The sequence below is a fragment of the Diadema setosum genome, chromosome 22, assembly GCF_964275005.1.
Source record: "Diadema setosum chromosome 22, eeDiaSeto1, whole genome shotgun sequence".
In the NCBI taxonomy this organism is placed as follows: domain Eukaryota; kingdom Metazoa; phylum Echinodermata; class Echinoidea; order Diadematoida; family Diadematidae; genus Diadema; species Diadema setosum.
The window spans coordinates 25,913,194-25,926,340 of record NC_092706.1 but is presented as its reverse complement, the minus strand read 5'-3'; the positions used below and the strand labels follow the sequence as shown (position 1 = coordinate 25,926,340).

At 43.0% G+C, this 13,147-nt stretch overlaps 1 protein-coding gene across 1 annotated transcript in view; it reads left to right on the top strand.

Moving 5' to 3' along the window:
- LOC140245085 (uncharacterized) overlaps window positions 1-12,613 on the top strand; it is a 100,675-nt gene extending 88,062 nt beyond the window's left edge. Inside the window, 3 exon segments of the mRNA XM_072324682.1 lie at window positions 6,601-6,913; window positions 9,966-11,568; window positions 11,571-12,613. Coding sequence (XP_072180783.1) covers window positions 6,601-6,913; window positions 9,966-11,568; window positions 11,571-12,463 — 2,809 coding nt within the window. The 3' untranslated portion in view covers window positions 12,464-12,613.
- The last annotated feature ends 534 nt before the right edge of the window (window positions 12,614-13,147 follow it).

The window sequence follows — 13,147 nt, the reverse complement described above, 5'->3', positions numbered from 1 at the left end:
CGTCGACTTCACTGCACCCAATCGACCACGAAGCCATCGCTCCATGTAGCAAGCGTTCGGGAACGCCCGGATTAAGTCTTCCCTTTGTCTTGTGCTGAACACTTATACACAGTTGATTTCATGGAAGCTTAAAAAATGAACAAATTAGCAAACAAATGAAACCACCAAAGGCATCGCACTATTACGCGTTAGTAACGCTGTGATTACCTTAATTTGCGTCGACGAGAGGCGTAATCAAAAAGTATATCCGAAAGAGTATTTATTCCCCTTACATGAGCGTGAGACCACTCTCGTAAGCAGCTTCTCAGGTGAAGCAAAATGTGTGTAATGAAGTGACAAGTGTATTAAGAAAAACATTCACAATAGCTAGGTAGATTGACGGAAACTTGACACCCATGGCCGTGCCAGCCAGGCAACAGGCTGGTGGAAATTTCCAGGAACTTCAAAGCAGGTTTGCCGCCAGGCAAAACCGCAGGGTAAAGGAATTTGCGTACGCGCTGAATGGGTCGTAAACATCGTGTCAATTGCATGGGGCCTGGGAACAGGGGCTATGTATAGTAACCCTGTGCTGTATAATAAGAGCATGCTGATGGAGACACGTGCTGGAGTTGGCGAGAGCTAGCTGATGAGAGCTGCCTGCCTGAAACCAAGGAGGTGCATACACATCTGGCTCTGCTGAAACTATGGAGCTATAGTACAGTAAAGTCGACACGATAAAAAAGTCCCGATTTTTGCCTTTGTTATTCCTTGAAAATTTCTTCGTCTTAGTCGACATTTAGAAGTCGACAACTCGCGTAAGTCGACCTGATTTTTTAGTGCCAACTGAGCTGAAATACGTGTTTATTCCCTCGTCTAAGTCGACATAATTTTTTTTTCGCTCAAAATCTTATCGCCATTCTCTGAAAAAGAATTAATTTCCCGCGAGTCGGTAATTCGCTAGTGTACGGCGTGGTAGCGTTCGCGCCATGCGTCCATTGTCTTGTACGCCAGAAATGAAAGGGCATACATTCATTTACATTCTTTGGAGAATTACATGTAGTTGCCTACCCAAAGCAGTTCACTTTCCCCCTTTTCTCCTGCTCGTTATTCTCAAAACGCACAAACTGTGTACACATAAAGGTCCTAGTAGAAAATCATTATCAGAACATGATACACGTGTAGGTGTTTCTGTTTAACCGAACTTTCTAACGTTAATCATTCCGAAGCGTTAATAGAAACCTGGGCCCGTTTTTAGAAAAGTAATAAATCACGAGCAACTTTGCACATAAACGCAAGTGCGTTGCTGAAAAGGCTTGCGTTTGATAATCATATGAAACTAGAAAATAGTTGTACAAACCTGAAACTCAATTGCGTTGAAACGCAACTCTTGAAGTCAAATGAAGTCCATCAAATCACGCGCAACGCTGTATTCAAACGCAAGAGCGTTGCAGGGAAGACTTGTGGTTTTCGTAAGAAACTAGAAACTGTGGTTAAAAGCATCTCTTAACATCTACGGAGGTGCGTTATTGTTGAAAAGTCTTGCATTATTTTGTTTGTTTTTTTCATACGCAAAATTAAAAATTAAAAATTAAACGCAGCTCTGAAAATCAAATGCAATTGCAAGTCCTTGTGATCACGCGGAACGCTGAATAGACTTGCGTTTGATAATCGTACGAAACTTGAAAATTGTAGGGAACTTCTTTAAAACTCAGTTGCGTTTCAACGCGATTCTATAAATCAAATGCAAGTCCATCAAATCACACGCGACGCTGTATTTAAACGCAAGAGCATTGCCGAGAAGACATGCAGTTTTTGTACGAAATTATAAGAAACTGCGTTTAAACGCATCTCTAAACATCTACGGAAGTGAGTTATTGTTGAAAAGACCTGTATTATTTTTTACTTCGTACGCAAAATTAAAAATTAAACGCAACCCCAAAAATCAAATGCAAGTCCATCATTAATCACACGGAACGCTGAAAAGACTTGCGTTTGATAATCATCCGACACTAGAAAATTGTAAGAAACTTAAACTCAATTGCGTTTAAACGCACTTCTAAAAGTCAAATGCAAGTCCATCAAAATCACAAGCAACGCTGTATTTAAAACGCAAGAGCGTTGCAGAAAAGACTTGCGGTTTCTGTACGAAACTAGAAACTGCGTTTAAACGCATAAAAATCTATACCGAAGCGTGCTATTGTTGAAAAGACTTTAAGAATCATATTTTTTTATTTCGTAACGGAACTTTCGCCGTGACCGAACTTAGTCTGCACTAGCAGGGGAAAGACATCGCAACATTTACACGTTTCAAACTACCGAAACGCATCGTGCTTCACGAAATGTCAGTGAAAAAATAGTAGCAAATTATTGTTACTGCAGTTCGCTATTCGGAAGGTTTAAATCCCAGTCCAAAGTTAAATAAGTCCGACGATGGAAAGATATTCATCTTTACGAAGGTTAGTAATCCGAAAGATGTCGTTTCCGGATTAACAATTTTTTCTTCTTCTTTTTATTTCAGACTGGCTCGCGCCGTACAGAGCGGTAATGTTGCGAATCGGAGCGCGAGAACAATTCATTTTCAGAGTATGGCAATAGAAATTTAAACAAAACAAAATCACATGGCGACTTAGGGAAGGAAAATCACACATCCTATTTCAACTTAGTCGGCACTGAAAAATTATCTCGACAGAATCATACGAAACCACACGCATATCTTCACAGCAACGCACTTGCATTTAAATCGCAAAGTTGCATGCACTTTGGGGAATATGCGTTTGTTTTTTCAAATCAAATTTAAAACGTACAGTGTCTAGAAACGGGTCCAGGTTTCGGATCCCGCTCTTTCAAAATCTCTCAAGAGATTTGGGTTTTGTGCAATGCCGTTACTAATCCGCGTGTGCTTGTTTCGCAATAAAACTCGAATGAAGATGTACACAGCGATAGAGGCTCAGCTCAGTAGATACCTGCCTCCAGTGACAATATTCATGTATACAACAAAAGAGTTTGTGAGCCCATTAGCGCAATGTCTATTCATGACTATGTGTAGCTGGTGCCCGATCGATACTTTCATTGTTTGATGGCACATGTAGTTGACCATGGAAAGGGGATACATGTATAGGCCTACAGCTTGACTGCTTCCGCATCACAGGAGGAATACCAACCTGTCCATTCTCAAGTCGACCTGCAAAGAGAATCTCGCTTTGAGCATTTCAGGCTCTTGGAGATGTGGAATTGGGTTGTGTAAAGCTAAAAGCCGCGTTTACACCATGTTCCCGGCAACCACGGCAGTCACATTTCAGGCCATCAAGGACAAAACGGGACGGACGTGAAACAACGCTGTGAGACGAGATAGGCAAATGTGACAGGCCGTGATTGCCGTGATTGATATTCGTTGATGTGACAAATAAATACGATTCATTAATCCGAAACCGCACGAATTTTGTGATTCTAAAGGTGCATTTATCGGGATATGAAATTAATTACGTTACTCTGAAAACGAATGACACAACCTGTTACTTTTAATTTCTGGGATTAACAAAACATCAGAAAGCAAAGCTTATTTAATTTTCGGATTTTTAGTCTGACATTGGGGGTTAGTAGTTCGGAAAATAAGTATTGAAAATCTTTGAGGCAAGAAAATACGTTGAATTCTTATTATGGCATCGTTATTTCCTTTGCCTTATGTTCATTATTCCGAAAGAAGTATAAGGTTCGTAAATCCGATGGTTCTTTTTGCAGAACCCGCAAAACACGCAAATTTGATATGCCTTAACTAATAAATTTGTTAATCCAAAATTGTATTAGGGCTCGTTAATACCATTTGTGGCATTATTCCGAAGGTTCGTAAATGTGAGAATGAATTACGTGCATGGTACGAAACTTATATCATTTTTGGCTAAAAGAAAATTAGAAACGCCGAATCTTTTCCTGTGACGGGAATATGGGTTTATTTCTGAACGTGACATCGTTTACTTCTTTGCACGATATTCATCATTCCGGAAAAAAAAAAAATCAGATGGTTCATTCATCCGAAAATGGAAAAAAGGTGGGTCGTTTATCTGTAAAGGAATTATCATATTCGTGGTAAGAAACTTCGTTTTCGAATCAGCTATATAACGTCCGAAATTTCGAAACTTATAAGAAAAGCGAACTTTCAGCATATTAAAATAGCGAATCGTAACAGTTTTTTTTTTTTTTGTTTTTGTTTTTTAATCGAGCAGTGTGGAATAACATATTATATCCGACATTTATTTTAGCATGGTATGGAGCAGAATGTCACTGCTATTCACTTCCAAAAGTAAAAGCAATCATCTGACATTTATTCTGGCATCTTCTGAATGTTATTGCTATTTACTTTCGAAAGTAAAGCAAATATCCGACATTTATTTAATCACCGTATGGAATTGAATATTACTCTGATTCATTTCCGAACGTCAGAGGAAACATTCGACATTTATTTTAGCATCTTCCGGAGCTGAATGTTATTGCTATTTATTTTCGAACATAAAAGCAAACATCAGACATTTATTTTATCATCATACGGAGTTGAATATTATTATTATTCATTTCCGAACGTCAAAGCAAACATTCGACGTTTATTTCAGCATCTTCCGGAGCCGAATGTTATCCTTATTCATTTCCGAATGCAAAATCAATATTATCTGACATTAATCTAAGTACCGTACGGAGCTGACTCTTACCGTTATTCATTTCCAAAAGTATAAGCAAACATCCGACATTTATTTTAGTATCATACGGAGTCGAATATTACCGTTATTCATTTCCAAAATTAAGAGCAAACATATGACATTTATTTTAGCATCTTACGGAGCCGATTGTTACCGCTGTTCATTTTCGAAAGTAAAGGCAAACATCCGACTTTTTTAGCGGCCCGATCGGGCCACCAAAATCTTCATTTCTGAAATTTTGGTGGCCCGACGTGCGTTTTTGGTGGCCCCGAGCCACCGGGCCACCGTAAGTGTCGAGCCTTGACTAATGTCATCGAAAAGTAAACCAGAATGCAACTTCTCGCTTGTGAATTATTGCTTGTGAATAATCGCAAAACTTTGGCAAAACTTTTGGAATACCAGCCCTGTTCATGACGCTCGGAAACTGCGAGTCGAGAGAATTTTGCGAACTGGTGCAATGTTAGTCCGTAGCGTAGGCGACTGTACTTGACGATTAAAAATGCATGTGGAGTCGCAATCGTTTGTAAACTGTCTGAAGTGCGCGATTTCTCTCACCCTGTTTTTTGCCACGCGATTTATTTTTAACTGGCAAGAACGATGTGGAATTCTGGCGTCCACCGTAAATTGTGCACTTGCCGGCGCAAATTGTTCTTTTCATAGGTGAAGCCGTGCGCGGAAGGCACGTGGTTGGGATAATCCTTGCGTTCCTAAAGCGGAAAGGAACGCCATGAATGCGACTTGTGAGCAAGTCCGTTCTGTTGCGTCCGAGGAACGCCCTCATTAGGCTGATGAATAGAGGGATTAAGCCCCCCATTCTGCACGCAGGAGGAATAGGGGCGTCCCCTAACAAAAGGAGGAACGCGAGCGTTCCCCATGCGGCCGAACGCTCGTGAAATTAAATCTGTCACGCCTAAGGTATTTGACAATGTCTCATAGTATTCGCCTGTTATACATCTCCCAAATCGAAATCAAGAAGACATTATGCATCTTTTCCATTTTTCAACCTAGTAGTGATGTAGGAGGTGCACGTTGCTGTCAGTCAGTGCATTCACACATCTGCCCCTACACTTAGGAACTCGTTTTGGGGATGCTTGCGGAACCAAAGCCAGCGTTGCAGATTTCACTCATGCTACAACCATGTGCACGCAATGAGCTGCATGGCGGGCCTGTGGACTGAAGTTTATAATGAAAGAAAATATGGCTGCGAGTCGGAGGTCAATAAACTTTGCCTCCAAAAGTTTATGATTGTTTTATATGCCTTGCCATATCTTGTAGACTTCTAAACACATTATGATAGTACTTGGCTCGGTTGAGGACAGGCTGGTGTGCAGAAGCTGATGTGATTACAGTTTGAGCAAACACTCAAAAGTTCGATAAACTTTGGTCTGAAAGGCGTTATTGTCTGGAAGTGAATTTCAGTCATACAATGTACATGATACTCACATGTGTGACACTTGGGTGTGGATTGATCGATTTTATTTGCTTTATTTGCATTCTGTAGTCTTTTTTTTTTGGGGGGGGGGGGAGAGGGTAAAGTATTTAAGTTCAAAAGTCAATGAACTTTGCCTGGAGATGTGTACCAGTGTGCAGTATTTTCTTGGTGTGTATACTATAGTATACCAAATGTATGTATACCATTGCTATCATCAATTCGGAATAATAGACCGGGGCTTTGACTTTATAGTATCTATTACCAAAATGTATGAATGTTATGTATGCATGTGATAATTTTCTCCTCTTATGTTTGTATCAGTAATGTGTATGGAGTAATTGTTGAACCTGAGCCAGTGTTGTGGTTAGGGGATGAAGTTACGACTGTACTTGAGTCGCGAACTGACTGACAGGCCAACTGAGAAAACATTTGATGCTGATGATATCACTGTCCCTGCTTGACCTTTGGATGTACTTCTCCCTGTCTCTTTCGTCACCTCAGGCTCCTCTCCGACAAGCTGAGGGAGCTTGGCCACAAGGATTCTCCGGCGGTGGACGAGAAGTTGCCCCCTCACTCCACCTCAGCATCATCTCGAACGGAGCCTGCCTCTCCGCCCGCCGGTAGTCAGATGCCCAGCCCTCCTTCTAGCAGAGCCAACAGCGAGCCGCTGCCCGCGGCGCCCCGCGACAACCCGGGACACGCCGCCATGGAGAAGCAGGACTCGGCTGCGGTGCAGCCACGGCAACACTCTCCCAAGTTTCCAGACTTTGTGGACTACAAGCACAAACTCGAGAGGAGAAAGCGCAAACCCGTGGTAGGTTTCCGACGTTGCAACATTTGATTCAACAGCTAGGTTGCATATGGTACGTCTAGTCATCTGTGTAGGATCAGACTTTCTGTTACTTCTAACAGATTCAGTGTGGGTATATCCACAAACACAAGTAGGTTAAAAAGGGGAATTTTTGTCAAATATGTGTTTGCGTGTGGATTCAGTGAATGCAGCAATGTTAGTAGAACGCATCAGTGAAAATTTGAGGAAAATTAGATGGCCCATTCAAAAGTTCTGTTTTTTTGAATTCTTGATGCAACCATCGCTGGATGAGAAGACTGCTACAGTTTGTCATGTTATGTATGAAGAATGATATAAGGAAACTCGACAAAATTTAATTTTTTAATGAGAAGTACACATTCCCTCAACTTGATATTAACATATAAAGGGTAATATTATACCCCCTACTTTCTGAGAGAGGTAAGTCAAGTGCTCTTTCATTATGCTAGAAAAGTGAAAATATGTTGAATTTTGTTCAGATTAACAAGATTCTTTGAATCCGACATGTTTGTTAATTTACAGATCAGCAGTTGTGATCTTAACAAATTTAATTTGTAGAGAGAGACAAAGTGAAGAAACTCGCACCTGAACCTTCACCCCTCTGAATAATATCTTTCTTTCATTTAATATGCCTTGTCTGCCTTGGACTACTTAACATAACAATGTCGGAATTTCGGAGCTTGGGTATTTGTTCCATGTTCATCATGTCACTGCTGGCAACCGGGGACAGCCTGGTGGTAGTGTTGCTGCCCGGAAAGCAGTAGATGACAGGTTCCAGTCCCACTGGTTCCTTTTTCCGACATGTTTGTTCATTTACAGATCAGCAGTTGTGATCTTAACAAATCTAATTTGTAGAGGGAGACAAAGTGAAGAAACTCGCACCTGATTCTTTGAATCGTTTTTCAATTGTGACGTGACAAACTGTAGTAGTGTTCTCATCGAGCGATGGCTGCACCTAGATTTTAAAAATCTGTAACTTTTGAACGGATTCTTAGATTTTCCTCAAGTTTTTGCTGATGTGGTCCACATTCGCTCAATCTACATATTTATAATTTGAGTTTCATATCCTTTTGAATCTGTTTTGCCATCAATGTTGATGAAAGAAGACTACAACAAGATGTCATAGAATTTTTATGTACATCAAGAGCTGCATGGTTGATTGACAGGTCAGGAATTTTCAACTCGGCCGTTACATTACACATCTTTCATGGTTTGCCATCAGCAAGGAATGTCAGAGAGAGTCCTTTACCATAAAAATGCCATGTTTATAAATTTATGCATTTCCTAAATGTGATCACAACAAGATATCATTTGCAACTGATTGACAACCAGTTGCAATGAAAACAACTTGACACAAGAATTGAAGATATCATTGTACTATCTGAAAGATGAGATTCAGGTATGAGGACTCATTCAGTTTCTATGGAGGCATAGTCAGGACAGGGCTGCACACTAACCCATTTTTTCTACTGGTCCGACGTGTCTGTCTGACTAGTAGGTACCCAGTTTTTCCATGTTTTACTGGTCCATTCCTGAAAAAGTTACTGGTCCGACAGTGATTTTTACGGGTCAGGGACCATTGGACCAGTGCCAGTGTGCAGTGTTGGCATGGATTTGTGCTGGATTTTTTTTTGAAGGAACATATTTGCTGTGCTTGATAAGTATAGATGCTTTTAGCCAGTGATGTACAGACAGATTGGAGAATCGTGCCCAGTTAAGCTGAAAGAGTGGGGGGGGGGGGGGGGGGGGTTGGATGATGAAAGAGGAAACAACCAGCACTGACGCACCTGTTTGCTACTGACTAATTATTTTACCAAGGCATGGTGTGGTTTAGATATGTTTTGTTAACAGATTGCTGACTTAAACTGCAAATGAGATAATGGGATTTTTGACCTCTTCATTGTGGCTGACTGCTAGTAGCAGTTTGCTCTCTCGGTGACTTGTAGCAGAGGCAGAGCTGTTCTCACCCAAACATTCATGCGCTAAATCTCATTTCCTGTCTAGCCTTTGAACATCACTGACAGGTCTATGCTTAGTCAAAAACAAACCCAACCCTAACAAAATACTTCCCCTTCTGGAGTATAAGGATGTGATTTTCTGCAAGAATATGAATGAACTCATGCAAAACAAAATTGTAACGTCATAGGGAACACCCCCCCCCCCAAAAAAAAAGAAGAAGAAGAAACCATCATTTTAATGGATGAAAAAATACAACACAAAAGAACAGAGTTTTATATGATATGTATTTTTTTCTCTTATGCAGTGTGTGATTAGGGAACATAATCATTGTGCATCCATGTCCTTTAAGGACCCAAACGCATGAGGATTCATGAGTGGCCCAATTCATTGACTGCCCACCGGGGGTACATTCGAAAACCACAGATATAAACGGTCAGCGAATATGTGCATCGGAGCATATGCTCATTGCAAATGGTTGATTCCAGTTTAGGTTTTTCAGCTGTGTGTGTGCTTACATGAGGATCAGTGATAAAGCTGTACACGATTTGTTTTGGGGATTCCCGAATACTGCTAAGCAAGATATTTTTGGGCGTGAAATTTTCATAAATTGGAGCCGACAGCATTTTTCGCACCACAAATTTGTGCAAATTGCCACTGGCATTCAGTTCATATAGTGTAGACAGGAAATTTTGTGTGCATTTCAATTTTGTGAATCTTGGTTCTCACAAAATTCACAAAATAAAAATTCATGCGATCATTTCTGGTTTTACAGCATATACAAGCTAGGCCAGCCTTCCCACTCCATGGTATCCCCATGTTACCGGGTCTTTGATCCTGTCACACTCCCAGTTTTCCCTGTCATTTCAAGAGTAAACACCTTATATAACCTACTGCCCTTGAGATGCTGTACTTTTCCCATTGAGTTATTACATGACATACCAAGTGTTCGAATCAATGGGTGACCGTTTGTTTTGTAGTGCAGGAAAATATGAAATCGCAGAATTTTTCTAATGAAATCTTTGGAGGAACTGTCAGATGAAATTGACACCTGTTCTGCAATTACCTCTTTCGTTTACAGAGTGAGAATTCTGAGTCATCTCTGAAGATTGCAAAGACAGACCAAGAGTTGCCAGCAAGCAGCGTCGTCAGACAGAGTGCGGGAGAACCCAGACAGGCATCCCCACGTAATCCGACCATAGCCTCACGGGCAAGCTCACCAAGCAACGGCCAGGGGACGGGCCTCCCTGAAGCGAACAATCCGTCTGCTACACTGGACAGAGCAAACACCCAGTCATCCAATGGCAGGCGGCAGGATGTCATCGTGACCCCCCAGAGCCTGTCCCTCCGCTCTGCGGAGACCGGCCACGTTGCCTTTGGAGAAGAGGCGATGGATCTCTCGGTGCGGCCAACAAAGGACTCCTTCAGCCAAGTGGACGCCTGGAGGAAGGACCCTGCCAGTCAGAACAAGACCACTGCTGTGGGGCAGCGAGAGAAGCAGCAACAGTATCAGTCCACCATAAAGACTGTCCACAATTCAAGTTTTGCAGGAAATGTGTATGACAGCTCTGACCAATCGGATGGGAGTCAACGATGCGTATCTCCTCCTCGAAAGTTCAGCAGCCTGAAGGGGTCCTCCGACGAGTCCGGGTCCGACTTTGACTGCTGTGCCAGGTCTTCTGAGGAGTCCCCCAGGCAGGATGAAGCTGGAAAGGATGACTCGGAGGCTGCCCTGAATCCCCCGCGGTCGGCATCGCACATGGGCGGCATAGAGTCCATTGTTCAGAGACTTCACCAAGTGAAGTCAGAGACGCCCTCGAGGTCGGACAGTGAGGATGAGAGTGGCTACTATGCAGTCACCTTTCAGGATCTCATTGCCCGAACCATCTCTCGCTGTGACCGCTACGACAAGACGAAGCAGCGAGGCAAGAGGAAGCGGGTCCCTAAAACATCCTCGGAGCTTAGTGCGGCGAGGAGAGAGGAGATTACAGCAGCAAAGAAACTGCTGGAAAGAGTCAGCAAAAGCAAGAGAGACAAGTTTAAACTGACTGTGAACTGTAGTACTGATGGAAGTCAGCATGTGAGAAACGCTGCTGCCTCCGAGGCCATTGCAACTCTTGTACGAAGCGTTTGGCACAAGGAAAATCCAAAGCCTATCGGGCAAGTTATCAAAGAAATGGTTGCCAGGAGACTTGCTGGGCAGGAAGGTGACTTGGATGACCCGAGAAGAAACAATGGACAGTCGAAGAGAAAAGGGCCAATGACTATCAAAGACATACTGAGTAGTAGGAGTGACAATGTGGTCCAGGAGTTTGAGAGGAGCACAAAGCACTCGTCAAATGACGAGGATGAGGAAGAACTGATGGTTGTATCGGATGACGGGGAGAAAGATGAGAAAGGAAATGATAGCGACCATACCCTATCTGCAGCAGAGACTCTGCGAAAGATGGCTAAGATCAACGAACGGAGGGAGAGTGACGACGACCCAGAGGAAGGGAGCAAGACCTCTAGCGATCACGCAGCCAGCCCAACAAGGAGTCGCGACGCACTTAACAGGAGATCCAGTGACAAAGTGAGCACGAATGAAAAGCAGGGCAGAGAAAGAGATATCGCTGATTATGACTCGGAAGATGGTGAGACCAAGGACAGCGATCAAAAGAAGAAGGCCAAGAGGAGAAGTCGGAAGAAAAGCGGAGATGGGCCAAGATGTTTGCCAAGGCGAACAAGCTCAATGGACCAGAGAGGTCTACCTTTCCCAAAGGTGATCATGAAAGGAGTGAGTGTGCGAAAGACATTGTTGAAGAAGAGGATAATGTTTTCGAGGCTCAAGAATCGCCAAAATGTGAGGTGCCGCCGGCAACACCCCCGTCTCCGGAATCTCGCGAAGAGAACCCACCGCAATGGCCCGCCGAGGCCGTGCAGACGAAAGGCTCCGTAGCTCACAGTATCTCCCAGTCCCTGGAGAAGACGGGCATGGGAACCATGCGATCGCTGGTGGAGCAGATCCGTGAGGACGAGGAGGAGGAGGAGGAGGAGGAGGAGGAGGAGGATGTGGAGGTGGATGTCGTCGAGGAAACCAAAGAAACACCACTCCTGCGGCAAACACCATCAGACGATCACAGGAGCAGCCCCGAGAGAGATAGGGCGGAACCCGCCCCCGCACCAACCAGGGACCCTAAGTGCAGTGTCATCTCGCACAGTATCTCGCAGATTCTGGAGCAGAAGAGCGAGGCCAGTTCGGTAGAGTCTCGCATGAGGTCAAGCAGTTGTAGTAGCGCCAAGATCAACCACCCTCTCGCCCACCCCATGGTTCTGCACGAAGCCAACACAATGTACAGCACAGCGAGCAGCGATAAATATCCATCCGCCCCGCACCGCATCATCACCCCGTTGCCGGGCGTCGGCAGGTCAATAGCCAGCCTTCCACCCTCCAACGGTCCCTGCGGCAGGGAGACAGACGGGCAGGAGGGAGCAGGAGGAAAGGACGTCAAGTCCATCAGCACGGCAACGGACTTTCTCATCAGGTTTGCCTTAATGCAAAATGATGGGGGCCGAGAGGGCGCTGTTCAAAGTCAGTGATGTGAATGCTATCGAGTGGCCCCCAGTGGCCATGCAAGCGTTTATAACATTGTATGTACTGTGTGACATGTGACACTTTTTTTTCTTTGTCATGACTTCATTCTCACATGACAAAATACTTTGGCTTTGAGAAGTGTTCCTCGCCTCATGGACAAAAAAAAAAAAAAAAAAAAAGGACGAGGAAATTTGACAATATGTGCTACAGGAGTCTGCCAGCTTGAGTATTATGTAAATAATTTTTTTTTTTTTTTGTGCAGCAGGATGAAATGAATTGTTTTTAAAGTGAAATCATTGATGATAAGTGATCATAAAATAATGTTAAAAAGGTTCAAGCATATTTATGGTATCATCCATAACAGGTCATGCTGTCATACAATGTATATTCCTCAAGTGATTCTGTTCTGATGAGTTTGTCCGGTTCAAACTTCATCCATTTCCTAGCGGCCTGGGAAAGCAAAAACACTGAATTATGAATCATGTTTACTGAGTGTAATCATAGTCTTTGGTATGTTTTTTCTTAATTTAAAATCATGTCTAATGTACATTTGTGTCCGCAAAGTACCAGGGAATTTAAGATATCTATTTAGGGCATTATTTTTTAAACCGTAAAGCCACCAAATAAGATACTGATATATTTTACAAATATCTTGAAGCAGAGATCATGTATAGATATGGGAATGTAAT